Source organism: Lupinus angustifolius, chromosome LG03, assembly GCF_001865875.1.
Source record: "Lupinus angustifolius cultivar Tanjil chromosome LG03, LupAngTanjil_v1.0, whole genome shotgun sequence".
Lineage (NCBI taxonomy): Eukaryota > Viridiplantae > Streptophyta > Magnoliopsida > Fabales > Fabaceae > Lupinus > Lupinus angustifolius.
The window spans coordinates 26,482,290-26,497,899 of record NC_032011.1 but is presented as its reverse complement, the minus strand read 5'-3'; the positions used below and the strand labels follow the sequence as shown (position 1 = coordinate 26,497,899).

At 37.9% G+C, this 15,610-nt stretch overlaps 1 protein-coding gene and 1 long non-coding RNA gene across 2 annotated transcripts; both read right to left on the bottom strand.

Moving 5' to 3' along the window:
* Positions 1 to 6,684, bottom strand: LOC109344196 (beta-adaptin-like protein A). Its single transcript, XM_019582853.1, has 11 exons — positions 6,524 to 6,684; positions 5,773 to 6,289; positions 4,828 to 4,952; positions 4,099 to 4,297; positions 3,439 to 3,667; positions 3,087 to 3,253; positions 2,718 to 2,927; positions 1,811 to 1,921; positions 1,526 to 1,702; positions 828 to 1,280; positions 1 to 654 (listed from the first exon to the last, which is right to left on the bottom strand). Exons 1-11 carry the CDS (start codon positions 6,577 to 6,579, stop codon positions 364 to 366), a joined length of 2,535 nt encoding a protein of 844 aa, XP_019438398.1. The 5' UTR covers positions 6,580 to 6,684; the 3' UTR covers positions 1 to 363.
* Positions 2,301 to 2,711, bottom strand: LOC109344197. The gene is made up of 2 exons (XR_002107296.1): positions 2,392 to 2,711; positions 2,301 to 2,359 (listed from the first exon to the last, which is right to left on the bottom strand). It is a non-coding gene; the product is annotated as an uncharacterized LOC109344197 (long non-coding RNA).

Genomic DNA, 15,610 nt, shown 5'->3' with positions numbered 1-15,610 from the left:
TCAATCAATAACAGTACCAATGCCACAAAAGATGGAATATAATGAACACTTGAAGGGTCAGATACTAAACACATCCTCAAAGAACTTACAATCCAGACTAGAGTTCTCTACAAGCGAATATTTGTTAATCGACCATGATCATTGCGTTCGATTGGATACATAACAATTACAAAATCTTCAGCCGATGAATTTCCCTTGCATTTTCTGTTATACACTGATCCTGAGATCTTATTCCTTTACTTTCATTGTTTGGAAGGGGGTGGAGTTGAAATCCAATTATCTCCATTTCTTCATATATTCAAGCTAGGATTCTAAAATATCATGAATACCTCTCCACAGCTTAAAAGGATGCACCATAAAGTTTCAAGGCAAACCAAATTTGGACAATGCTGATTCAAATAATGTTGAAAACGCCGGGGATGAACTTTGGTCATCGGCTTTTATTTTAACCTGTGACTTGGCTGACGATGTGTTGATTATACACTCTACAAGATAAGTTGATGCATCTTCCACTTTTTGAGCAAAGAAGAAGAACTTGAGGTTAGGAGACTGACCACCAGATGCAATGCAGTGTATTGAATGACTTAGCATGTGCTGGAGTAGTGTCTGAGGAGATGTCAACAATGCAATTCCTTGTGGACTTAGAGAATATTCCTGCACCAGATTATGAATGTTACATGCAATCGATAAACCAACATGTTCACAACATTTTTTGTTGGTGCCGAAGCAGTGAAGGCAAAAGAGAAAATATACAATGACATGTTAAAATCTTTATATGCCAATGCTGCCATATTAATGAAACCGAGATTATAATTTCAAAGGCAAACCTCTGATATAGATATTGGCAGCTGACGCCATTTCTGCTGAAATGTGCCAGGATCCAGTGCAGCTTTTGCGTTGAGATTCAATGAAGGAGGTGAAGGTGTGGCTGCAGTCCCAACTGAAAAATCTAAACCAAACAGATCATCGATTGCCAAACTAGATGATGGACCTTGACCAGGTGCGCTCGTACTTGAAAATGCCAAATCTGCAAGTGGTTGTGATGCCGCAGAAGGGGCAGATGAACCATCATAGGAAGGAGCACTATAGGCAGAGCCATTACTACTAGGATCTCTACCTTCATCTTTTTCTGTGGTACCTAGAAGTAGATCCTTGTCATTTGCTTCCACTCTCTCAGCTGGAACAACATCTCCAGATTCTGGAGTAATAGATAGATTTCCAAGTTCATCTGAAAAATCAAATGTCCCTCGGTGTTCCTTATCAGTGAACATGTAAGAAGGCTGCATGAATTTGTATTTAAGTTAGTTTAAAGTGGCAAAAATTACTCAAAATAAATAAAGACGGGCCAATGCACGAGGCTTCCACCTAGTGTGATCTCATAGGGTACTGGTTAGATGTACACAACCTAATGTTAAATTAATTATTTTAATTTAGAAATAACTTCAAGTAAATTAAAATTGGTCCAAACTCAATGTGTAATTTGTGTTCATTCAAATCACAGTGGAGAAGTGAGTATATCAGTTACCTTTTGGTACACAACAGACAAAGTGTTAAATTCATCAAATATGCGATCTTTGATTTCATTGCTCTGAGTTTTAGCAAATACTGAAACTGCTTGCTTTGGAGGGTTCACCACACTCTCTGCCACCGATACTTTATATTGCAGAAGCCTGTAATAAAATAAGGCCCTGCCACGAACATCCTGCAATCAAGAAAACTTAATGTAACATACCGCTGTCATACAACGAAATATTTGAACAGTTCATTGTTTTGGCAATTGAAAGTAGTAAGGAGTAACAGCAATTTCAACCTGATGAAAATCAGCAACACCAGCAGCCAATGCAGCTCCTAAGGCTTTCTGAGTCTCAGGCGGTCTCTTAAAAAAACACTTCATCACTGCAGTGAGAAGATGTAAGCGAACCTGCATGATGAGACCATAGTTGTTCAATATAAAAATCAGTGGAACATAAAGGCAAGCTGAATACATACAAGATATTAAATTAATAGTATATTTTGTAACAACATGAATTACTTTTTAACTTGCTTCTCATACTATTCGTTCGGATAATTGTTTAGTTTTCTAAAATTATAGTAATGCTCAAAGTGTTTAGCTAATGATTAATAAAATAAGTTAGAGGACAACGCATTGTAATTCTTTTATGTAATATATTTTTTATTTGTTAAAACATCCGCTTCAAGTGACCCATTTGCCTCAATTCCATGATCAGGTTAGTTTCCATTTTTGGTTAGGAGAATATAGAGAAACTGGTTAAACTCAGTATATGAACAAAGCATTTTTCGGGGGAGAGGGAGGCTAAACAGGTGCTTGAGTTTTACTGTTTTACCATTCAGTATATGCCTTTAAATTGAAATTTTTAATATATACATCACAATGACAAATGAACTCGTGCTGTAGAACCGGGACAGCAAAGCACTTGAGAGTTGAGATTCATGCAAAAACGTCAGACCTTGATACATCACAATGACATAGGAACTCATGCTGTAGAATGGGAACAGCAAAGCACTTGAGAGTTGAGACCAATGCAAAAATGTCAGATCTTGATACTTTAAATGAAAACAGTTAAATCTCACCATAGAAAAATATAAGTCCAACAAGGGATAACTGAATCTATAACTAAGATTATATAGAAATATAGAAATCCTAATCTCAAATGAGGAAACCACATGACTGTGAACCATGAAAAGTAAAGTATTACCTCAGCTGAATGCTCCTCATCCCAATTTTCAACTAAACTCTCCAAGACATATGGAGCATCTTGCATGTCTTGAGAATATTCCCCCAACATCCATATAAGCGCTGCCTTAGCCTTGGGTTCATGGACATTTTTGCTACTGATATTCCCAACAACAGCAATACAATCCTGACTCCATTGTGGATATTTTCTTAGCAGATCTTTCACAAGCACCTACACAAAGGAACTCTCACTTAAGTCTACCCAGCCATAACTAAGTCAAATAAAAATGGCCATACTTTGCAAATGTGTTTGTATAATAATAGGAAGCAGAACAATCATATTATTATACACAAATTCCAGGTACGTTGCAGCTGGATTTGTCATGTTTACCAGAGTTTCAGAAGTAACATAGTCCTTTTCCATCTCAAGAAACTGTAGAAGCCTATCAACAATAGCATTGACATCATACTGTTGCAACGCTATCTTCCCAACAGCCCGAATTGATTCTCTTGCAATTGGAATGTCAACATTTGCCGCATATTCACATAACTCCGTCACTGCATGGGACCAAAGAAGTTCATGAGTGACTCAAACCAACAGGAAGGGGGAACACCTCGACCAGGGATCCGAACTTCAAATGGAGAAATGCAATCATCTACATCAATTTCACCCCTCTCCTAGCTCTCTCTCTATGCATATATATATATATATTAATATATTAATTGGAGGAGTTAGTACTTACCTATCTCATAGGTGTTACTTTCATTTGCAACAGCAGTCAGCATTTCAAGCTTCAATTTTTTGACATAAGATGGCTCATTATACTGGCAATAGAAATGTTTGTAATCTGAGGCAAATATATGCGGTGCACGCATGACCAGGAGATGTAGATGGCTTAAAATTGCATAAGATTGTTCCGGACTTCCTGAGCTCACTTGAGTTAAGAGAGGGGCTTTGATACGCTCATACACCTAAACAATAAGAATTTGCATTAGAAATCACAGACATGCAACCAAGCTCACGGACAGTGCTCATGCTTATTTATTCAATAAATACACTAAGATGAACAAAGCCAAACTAGGTCAAGCCCAAGTAACGCACAAATAGTTTTATTCACTTGCTTCACCAAACATAGGTCGAAACACTCTATGCCACATGTGTCAATGTATGACTACCACAAGTTTCAAGTTACAGCTGAAAAACCGAAATGCAAAATTTATGTCCCCTGTGTGTGATTGAGTGAGCTAGAAGTTAAAAGTAAAGTCATCACCAGATACAAAACAAGTATGATCCAGACCAGAGAATTATGCATCATGCAAAGATAAATATTATACATATTAAAACTATTGTAGTGAAACATGAAGTTTGAATGAGATGTTCATATAAAATAATCAAGAAGTACCTGCTGATGAACATCCGCCATAGACAAAGTCAAATGTAGAAATAGTTTAATAGTTGCCAACACAACAGCACCATTTGCATGCTGGAGTCTATCTTCAAGTAGATTCATTATATCAAATATTTCATTGTTATCTGATGGAATGTACTTGGTAACCAAATCCAGAAGAAGACATTGTGCCCATTCACTAAATTCTTTAATGCTGCATGATTAAAAAATGAAAGGAACTGATAAGTTGTTTTAAAACTAGTATTCGCATATTAGACAACTTTTCTTTTTCTCTATGATCTCTGCCACAATAAAAACAAAAAGCACCTTTTAAAGCCTAACATGACCACGTTAGCACAAGGTAATAAAACAATGGCCGCATACACATTAGTTAAAAATACCATTTACTCCCACAATACATATCACTGATCGATAATATGCAGGCAGATTATAAGGTAGATATAAACCTTTTTTAACAGAAAGAAATACAAAGAGACATTTCTTTAAAAGAGAGTCCCAGAGGAGGGTAGTTGAGAAGCCTTAGCCTATTATTTGGTTTGTACTGTTGAATGCTAGAACCCCCACCACCACCACACAAAAAATTCTTAATGAGCAAACATTTCAAAATTCAAACAGTGCTGTCCTTGAAGGAAAAAATGTGAACTATGCAAGCAACACAACATTACCAAGTTGAGTTTATCAAATATAAGAGCATGAGAAACTATCTGTTGAAAGATTACTTGCCGATTCAGAAGGTAATATACAACTGGCTTGCTAGTCAATGTTTCTCTCTCCCTGGCCGCCTCCTCTGACGTGGTTGACTCTAAGGTCCAAATCTCTTGTAAAGCAGACAAACAATTTGCAACTACCTGATGAAAAAAGACAACCATATATCTGTTAAGTAAATCATTTGGTGATTTCTGTCATTTTAATTTTTTGAAACAAGAAGGTTGATGTCATTTTGATATAAAGGATCAGAAATTCAGCTTAAACATGTTAATGAATTTCAGTTTGACAAGTGACTAGAGATGATACATACAAACACATGACAAAAGAAAAATGAACAACAAAACTAGAACAGTTTCAATCTTGTACTAGGAAGCTACAACTCACAGAACATGTTGCAGGGGTTGATAAGGATAATGCTCAGTGACGGCTTTACTAAGGTGAAATGCCCATCATAATAACAAATGTCCTGGACTCTTGGTAAAACAAGAATTTTATTAAGACATGGAGAAGGGGTGTACAAAAGGAAAAGAAAATACGAAATCTCGTTTAAAATAAAAGAAAATTAAAGGTAGACAAGCTTGTTCTCAGTGAACGTATTATTACATAGGTACCCTAAATTCCTAATCAAAATGTAATACAAGCTTCTCTAGACCCTAAATTATCAGCAAAATATACATACTTGTAAATATCCAAATACATATCTAAGGTCTCTTACGTAATTTAGGGAACATGTAGAGATTAAGAGAATGAATGCATTCTTTACCGAACAAAAAACCAAAACAAAATCAAAGTGAGACTCTTAACTCTTTGCAAGTAGAATTCATTAATCGCTGGACTACTTAAAGTTGTCGATTATCTTGGTACTCAAAGTGAGACTCTTAACTCTTTGCAACTAGAATTGCCTTTGTTACGATTTATCATAGCTTGTGGCTGAAATTATGCAAAAAATGGAACTCTCACCTGAGAATCCGGGTCATTAAGCAACAAATGCTTCAGGGTTGCTGGAAAATCTTCATCAATACAGGTTGAAGCTGATATATGATACAGTTTCAACACTCCAATAACTGCCACAGTCCTAACATAACTATTATTATCCTTCAACCCAGACTCTAATGGCCCGACCAAATACTCCACCAAATTCGCCACTCGGAGCGAACACAAACTTCTCAAAGCTAACCCCCTTATCATTGGATCCTGATCCTTGCAATCTCTTTGCAGAAAATTAATCGTCAATAGCGCGAGATCAGGATTAACCTTCGCATAATTCCCAACATATAGATAACACATTTTCTTCAGAACAATGTCGGATGTCGCGGAGCACATTACCATCTCACCAAATAGAGCAGAGACATCAATACCTATTGTCATGTTGGAAATCACCTTCTTGAAGAGATCCCTCTTAGCATCATCAGCACCCGGAGCTCGGCTTCCAGCAAGTTGCCGGAGCTGTGATTTGAGATCAGACACTTCACTCTTCCTGCTCAAATTAATAAAATCATAAATAACAATCTAATTAAACATAAAAAGGCGGCACAATGCATGAGACTGACATCCATCCATTTACGTCTGGTCTGATATGGTAAATATAAGCAGTCTTACCTATTACCGAAAGACTGTTTCTAAAATTTGAACTCCTAACCTTTTAGTCACTAAGCAACAATATTACGATTGCGCCGAGGAATATGAGAAAAAAAAGTTTGGAATTACTAACCCGGAAGGTTGGGAAGGTGAGGGAGATCGGTTCGATTGTTGATTAGGTGGAGGCATAGTCAATGTTGCAACTTTGGTTAGATCTTCTAATTCTTCACAGTTCAGAGAAACGAAGATCTAAAGGAATGTAAAAAGATTGGTAATTCACGAGTGTGGTTGAAGTTGTAAATCTATGTAAAATGGAGGGGTTTTTGGTAATTTTGTGTTTCAGAAATAACGAAAACTGCTACTGCAAAGAAAATAACAGATTACACGTGTCAAATACATTTTTGACATATGAAAGCTGACGTGGCAAGATCTGATTGTTTTTTTATCTCTTTCTTACAATAAAAACATAAAACATCTATGTCAAAATAATAATTTTTTTCTATCTAGGATCGATAAAGTATCACCCGATATGATATAGTTACTATAAAAATTAACTTAATTTTTATTTATACATATTTATCAAAATCTCAATTACTTATAATTAGAGATAGCAAAACGGACGGTTTTGTCCGTGCCCACAAAACTTATGCGGGCACGAGCATGTCCTATAAAAGCTTAATGAATCAAATCATATGTACTGCCCATTTTAAAACAGGCAAATGGGCATGCAAGCGGCCCATAGTCATTTTCCTATTGTACAAAAAATAATTTGTAACTCAATACTAACTTATCTATCATCAATATACCTTATCAGTAGTAAAAAGTAATGTCCACTAAATATTAATGCACTGGCATTATGAATCACAAATCATAATTCTAACATCAATATTTAATACTAAAACATAATGCATGATGAGTGTTGAAGCTTCAGACATTGAAGATGGAATTGAAATATGGAATAGAGTGTGTGATTGGGAGTGTGTAACAGTGGGAGTGGGGATGATGTGAAATTGGTGAATGGAGTTCGACCTACAAAATTTAGGACACATAACGCTCATGGGCGGCCCGCGGAGCCCACTAATAAAGTGGACCGAGCAATACAGGTTAATAGGCAAAAATATGATACTTTGCATGCATTTTTTGCAAGCTAGCCCGCGGACAATACCCGTATTGCCATCACTACATATAATATGTGTTTCACGTGGCCAAATATACTAAGGATGTGTTTAAGGAGAATCACGAAGAGGTATATGATCATTTTGAATTAAAGTGTCATTTAGTTAATAGATGAGTGTAATATCTATCTATTTTCAATATAAATGTAAAAATTTATACACAATTAGTATATTATCATCATTCATTTTTATTAATTTTTTAAGAGTGAATAATGATTAAATATAAATGATATATGAAACAATATCAATACATAAACTCCTACACTACCAAAGTATACATTTTTTCCACTTAATAAATTTAGGGGATGAAAATGAGATTAAAATATCTCTTTTCTGTAATATATGTTTTAGTGTGTGAATAATAGAGCTAAGTTTTTCAAATTCAAATAAGATATTAAAGTTCTAATCTTATTGTATATATTAATGGATTTTGTTAGTCTTCAATGGTTGATTAGAAGATACTCTTATGTACATTAAAAAAATCTCTTCTAATTTTTGCTTCATGTCTTTAAATAGGAGAGGGATCTATTAAAACACTTCTAAATCTTCACCTAGTTAAAAAAATTGCATCCTCTCATCTAGTTAAAAAAATTGCATCCTCTCATCTCTCATCTAAGAGAAGGAGAAAATAATGCAAAACTATTATCTTAGTTAGTTAATAGTTAATTTTTGTCTTTTGTAACTTAGATTTTGAAAGAAATTGAATAAAAAATAGAAGACTTTAAATCTAATAAATATATTTTGTGACTTTAAAAGATATCATTTCATTTTTTCTCTTCCAAAGTTTAACGTATAAACAAGACATTCATTATTTTAGATTTCTTTTCAAACTAGTAAATAATTTTTTAATTTTGTAGTGGATTCTAATTTTACTTTGTGGCTTATCACAAAATTTGGTGTACCTATGTCCAATCCAATCCATTTCCCATTGGAGTATTTTACCATTGTTGCGACCCGATTTTTGGTTGGAAGATCGGCTCTGAAACTTAGGAAGAGGCGAACTCAATTTTTTACCTCTCCCAATTGATTTGGAGTCGCTGCTACGTTTTTTGCAGTTAAAACGTAGAAAACTCTTTGTTATGCCCAATTAGGATAAACAATGGTCTTTCAATAGAGATTCTGAGCTCGGGAGTCGATTACGGATCGGAGAAGGTGTTAGCACCTCGTCCGCCCGTATTAAAACGGTATCCTTGCTAATTATATGGACTTTTACACCCTTAAAAATTACTTATTTAAAATTTAATTACTAAAACAAAATATTTTTATTTTTATATTTGCGTCTAACAAGAGTTTATCTTGCTCCTACGTATCCCTGGGTACAATAGGGAAATCAAGATTACGTAGTTCTGGTTCTAAAATTGGTTGATTAATTTTTGGATATGATCTCTATGTGGTACCAGCTTAGTGTCTCTAGTCTTCCATTCCCCTTTTATTTGATGAATCACCATAGCAGAGTCTCTGAATACTTCTATGGACTTAATTCTTGACTCCAAGGCAGCCTCCAAATCCAAGGCACATGCTTCATACTCTGCAATATTGTTTGTGCAGTCAAAGCATAACCGAGCAGTAATCGGGATGAATTTATTCTCTGGGAAGATCATCACTGCCCCTATCATGTGCCTAAGTATATTGGAAGCCCCGTCGAACACCAGAGTCCATCTATCTTCTTCTATTTCAGTGCTTCGAGATATCGTCATAATTCCTTCATCGGGGAGTTCTTCATTCATCAAGTCCACTTTGTCTACCAGTTGGCTGGCAAGATAACCGACAAGGATACTTCAGTTTATGGCTTTCTAGGTGACATAAATGATATCATACCCAGATAATAGCATATGCCACCTAGCAATTCTCCCTGTCATAATAGGCTTCTCAAATATGTACTTAATCAGATCCATTTTACATACCAACCAAGTAGTGTGGCTCAACATGTATAGCCTAAGACGACGCGTAGCCCAAGCCAAGGCACAACAAGTGCGTTCCAGCAGAGAATACCTCTACTCACAATCACTGAATTTCTTGCTCAGGTAATAAATGATCTGCTCTTTCTTCCCCGATTCATCATGTTGTCCTAGAATACAACCCATGGATTCATCCAACAATGTTAGATACATGATTAGGGGTCGGTCTGGGACTAGAGACATTAATATCGGAGGTTCTGTCAAGTATTGTTTGATCTTGTTGAACATTGTTTGACAATCTTCATTCCACTTCACAACCTGATTCTTCCTCAATAACTTGAATATTGGTACACAAGTTGTAGTTAGTTGGGAGATAAATCGAGAGATATAGTTTAGTCGACCCAAGAATCCTCTGACTTCTTTTTCTGTTCGAGGAGCTGGCATCTCAGCGATGGCTCTGATCTTTTCAGGGTCAACTTCTATGCCTTTCTGACTAACAATGAAGCCCGGGACTTTGCTCAATTTCACTCCAAAACTGCATTTAGCTGGGTTCAACTTGAGCTGATACTTTCGTAATCTCTCAAAGAGTTTTCGCAGATTGGCGACATGTTCCTCTTCTGATTTAGATTTGAAAATGATATCGTCGACATAGATCTCGATCTCCTTGTGCATCATATCGTGAAAAATGGCGACCATGGCCCTTTGGTAGGTGGTCATAGCATTCTTTAACCCGAATGACATCACTAGATAGCGGAAGGTACCCCATGGGGTAATGAAGGTTGTCTTATCTCTGTCTTTCGGAGTCATCTTAATCTGATGGTACCCGGAGTATCCATCCATGAATGAGAATAAAGCATGATCGGCTGTGCTATCGACTAAAACATCGATGTGTAGCACAGGAAAGTCATCCTTTGGACTGGCCCGATTAAGGTCTCTATAGTCAACACATATCCGGAGCTTTCCTCCTTTCTTTGGCACCGCATCTATGTTGGCCACCCACTCTGGGTATGTAGATACTGTCACGAACTTGACTTCTAACCATTTTTCCACTTCCTATATGACTCTTAAGGAGATGCCTGGTCTCATCCTTCGCAGTTTTTGTTTTACAGGTTTAGAGTCTGCTTTTAGTGGCAGTTTGTGTTCCACTAAGTTCTGATCTAGCCCCGACATCTCCTCATATGACCAAGCGAATACATCATTGTACTCATGTAGAAGTGCGATGAGTTTTCCTTGCTCAATACTATTCATGATTGTGCCTACCCGAACCTCTTTCTTCTCTTCCTCTGAGCCCAGATTCACCAACTCGATGGGTTCCCCATGAGGCTGAATTTCTCGGCCTTCATGTTCGACTAATCTCAACAATTTAGGGGACGCTTCCCAGTCTTCGTCACTATCATCTTCCTCTGCTTGATTTATAAGATGATCAAAATTTGGCAAGTGATTATTAACGATGTCATTAGATATAGATTTGATGTCAGATCTACATTATGAGTTAGTGGTTTGTATCAGGTTGGTTTATTGATTGGTTTAGGCGAAAAATACAATAAAAAAATCGTACAAGAAATGAAATGAAAGGCGATACTTTGTTTTATTAGAAATCACACTGATGAAGATAAAAATATGCCCTTATTAACACAAGATCCAAATGCTCAAGGCTAGGCAAATGGTGATCAAACAAGTTCAGAAATGCCAAAAACATTTTACAATTACTTTGGAACATAAATATAGCCAGCAACATTCTCTCTTATCCAATTGTCCAATACCATGCCTGGAGGGCACTGGTACACCTGGCTGAAATCACCATCTAGTTGGTCTTCGCTCATCATTGAAATCAAGTTATGTTTTATGAAGTCTGCAATCACAAAACTCTGACTGATGTGGGGGATGGGAATCCTTCTGCTCTCATATCTGTAACACCTAAGATGAGTCATACTTTTCTTCTTCTCATATGCTAGTCAGGCCTCATCAGCTTTGATGGGTTTATAGCCCAGCCCATGTCGACCATTATTAATAGGGAGGATTATGGTATTTTCAATTCCCTGACCATATATCCCTAAACCTTTTCCAGGCTAGAATCCTTTCTTCAGCATGACCCTGGCGATGTTAATGGAGACGTTAGAGGGTGGAGGATTGAGTTTAGGATACCCTACTCTATTAGAAGAAGCACTTGCAATTTCCAACGCCCGGAAAGAAGACTATAAAACTTCACTGTCAGCTTCTATGTACGGGGTATCACTGAGCTGGGACACCAGAATGTCTTCTTCACCTATGATGATTATTAACTTGCCTTTGGCAATAAACTTCACTTTATGATGCAACGAGGAAGGTATGGCGTCGATGGAATGTATCCACGACCTTCCCAACAAACAGCTAAATGACGGATTGATATCCATGACCTGAAAAAGGACCTGGAAAGTGCATGGCCCTATTTTCACAAGTAGTTCAATTTCTCCCAGCACATCCCGTCGGGCTCCATCGAAGGCTCAGACAACTGTTGAACTAGGTTCTATGGCTAAATCTTCCAGTGTAACTTAGACAATGTCCTCTTGGTTATCGCATTGAGTGATGCACCATTGTCTATCAATACCCTTCCTATCACAAAATCTTTGCACATGATGGAGATATGGAGAGGACGAGTGTGTCATGTTCCCTCATTCGGTATTTCTTAGCTACTGAAGGAAGTAAAGTTATCGACCATGATATTGTTGATGATACCGTCCAATTTGCTAGCACTTATATCATGGTCGACGTGGGCCTGGTTCAGCACTTTCACCAGGACCTTTATGTGGGCTTCTGAGTTCATCAGTGAAGACAACAATGATACCCTAGCTGGAGTGTGGCTCAATTGCTCAACTATTTGATATTCACTTTGCCTGATGAATCACAAGAACTCACAAGCTTCACCATCTGTGACTTCTCTTTCAACCTCAATTGGAGGCAGCTCAATCCGTGTTGTTCCAGAACTGGTGTCTACTGGCTTATCAACTTTCTTTTTGCCCTTAGAGGCATTGACAACTTTCTTGGCTATCTTGACATGGCTATAAACCCTTCCACTCATTGCCATGTTTCCTACTCCATCGAGATTGACAAGTTCATTTGTTTGAACTGACATTCTTCCGACTTCCTCTCAATACTTCTAAGGGACGACTTTGTCTGATTGATACGGGAACAGATTTGGCCGTCTTGCTATCATAGGTTCCATGTTTCTCAAATGAGGCGCCCATCGAGGCGGAGCTGCATATGATGGGGTACCTGTAGGTATGTTGAACAATGGTACAAACTTCCTTATAACGACAGGACTCAGAATTTCCCCGTCCTTCTCAATGAGACACACATCATAACATTCCTTTCTCCTTTTAATCACCAACAACTGAGAGTCCAATAATTTTTGTATCAATAATCTGAACACAGAACATTCCTCTAGATTGTGGTCTGAAGTCCCACGCAGCATACAAACGTCATCTTCATATTGGTCGCCTTTCACACACTCGACCAAACCTTGTTTACACATCTCCACAAATATGATTCTCAATGGTGTCTTTATATCTTCTACTTTGTCAACAATAATGCTTGCCTCATCCCGCTCCAAGACATTTACCCCCTCGTTCCCATGATTGGGCAAACGGTTGTTTGTGATAGTGGGAATATCATCCTTGAAGTTCAGCCATTTGGAATCAATAAGATCTTGCACTCTGTGTTTCAATGCTTTACAAGTTTTGATTGAATGCTCTATTACCCTAGAATGGTAGGCACAACTAGCATTAAGGTTGTACCATACGGTCATAGTGTTTGGCACTCTCCTCGGAATGGGTTCTAGGATGCGTTCTACTTGTAGTGTGGCGAACATTTCGGCATAGGTCATGGGAATAGTGTCGAAGATTCTTCTTTCTTGGGTTTGTAATTGTGCAGATGGATTATGATTTTGGGTTTGGTTGTTTGGTTGATAGTTGGGTCTATGTGGTAGGGGTTGATATTGGTTAGGTCGTGATTGGTTATATTAAGGTGTTGGACTTTGTTGAGGTGGTGGGCGATTGTGGTTAATGTAGGCTATTGGCTGGTATGGGGTTTGGAATGTGTTTTGTTAGGTCGGCCGGTATGGTGTCTGGTTATGTTGAGGGCGGTGTGTATATGAACGGAAATTGTTGTTTGTCTTATTTGATTCCTTATGGGGTTCTCCAGCTATATAGTGGGCTTCGACTTCTTTCTTCTTCAAATAGTTGGGCCTTTTGGACTCTCTAGTTTGTTCGGCAGCAATCTTTCTAGTCTTCATATTCTGCTCGATCCTGTCTCTGACTTTAACCATTAAATTGAAATCACATGTGTTGTTTCCAATCATCTTGTCGAAGAAAGGGTTGGGGAGAGTATTGATGAAGATAGTGATTTGTTCGTCCTCTTCCAGACGAGGCAAAACTTGTGAGGCAACCCCCCTCCACCTCCGTGCATATTCTCTGAAGGACTCGCTTGCCTTTTTCGACATGTTTTGGAGCTTGGTACGATCAGGTGCAGAGTCTTCATTGAACTTATACTGCCTTATGAAGGCATTAGAAAGATCCAAGAAAGTCTTAATGTTCTTGCTCTCGAGGAGGATGTACCACAAAGTGGCAATCCCCACAAGGTTGTCTTGAAAGTAATGAATCAACAACTTATCATCATGATGGTACCCCGACATTTTCCACACGTACATGTGAAGGTGGCTCTTTGGACAAGTGGTCCCATGATATTTCTCAAATTCTGGAACCTTTAATTTAGGAGGAAGAACGACGTCCGGGACTAAGCACATTTCAAAGGCATTCTTTAGATTGGGACAGTTAGCCCCTTCTAAAGCCTTGAGTCTTTCATTGATAACGTTCTACATTTCTTCCTCCTTTCCATTTCCCTTTATCATCATGTTGAGTGTCCCTACCAGCTTGTTAGCCTGCATTCTGCGTGAAGGGGCTTTTGTCATTCTTGGGATGATGGTAGTTAGGATCCTCATCAGGATCATATTGGTTCATGTGTTATGTGTCCTCCTTATTTGGTGAGGCGTGTCCGTAGGGCGCACCCTGATGCTTCGAGGCAGACTCTTGGTCATGCCCTCCTTCATTAGCATTGCGCGTGGATTGAGCTCGCTTATCTGATGCAAAAGAATTCCTGGACGCCATCTCCTGCTGCATGGCCACCATCATTCTCATCATTGTTTCTATTTGTTCCTTCAGCTCAGTCACCTAAGGATTCCCTCCCATAGCAAATTCTTGGTCGACCATGATCTTTGTCTTCTGTTGGGTATTGTAAGGATGTTGGGGCGCAATGATTATTGAACCTGCTGAGTATTTGAAAAATAAAAGTTGAAAAATAAATGATAAAAATGAAAACAAAAAGATTTCCTTGTCTTCGAGAGGCTTAGTATAGTAAGACATCTTGACCCACATTTGCCGATTACGAGGCATACCCCGATAACTTCTGTTGCATTGATGGCAATACTCGGAGGAAGCTCTAGGTTTCAGACCTTGATTGTATCTAATCTTATTCTCTCATTATGGATTACTATCATTGAATCTCTTGCCATGTATTTGGTAACTTGGGAGCGTAATCCACAAGACCATTTACAGTTGATAACAATCGTTAGAAGAAGCTCCAGGTTTTAGACCAAGATTGTATCTAAATATAAGATGTTTTTACTCTTTCAGAACTTTTACTTGCATATTAGATAAGATGATGAGCCTTTTACATTTTTGTATAGATAATAACTTGGTTGATTTTTGTATAGATAATAACTTGGATAGACTGTGCGAAAAGAAGAAATCTTAATTCATATTCATAACAAGGATTACAATTTTCTTTTATTCTTTCTCTCTTTTTTTGGTTTCAACATAAAACACTCAACATTCTCCAGATGCAGCAGTCCTCCATCTCCTGAGTTTCCAGGCCAACTTGTCACAGGTTTCGTAGAAGGCTCTCATGGCTGGGCGTAGCTCAGTCTCGGGGTACATTTCCATCTCTTGGCGGGCGTCATCAAAAGTTCTTAGCCAATCATCTGTAAAGTATCCAAGACCCTCAATGATCTGCCTACATCTCCATTCCCATTTGTCTTTGTCCCACTTGCAATCTTGGAGCATATTCTCCCAGTTGTATGATCATTCCTGCTGTTTGGCTACTAACTCGTCGTAA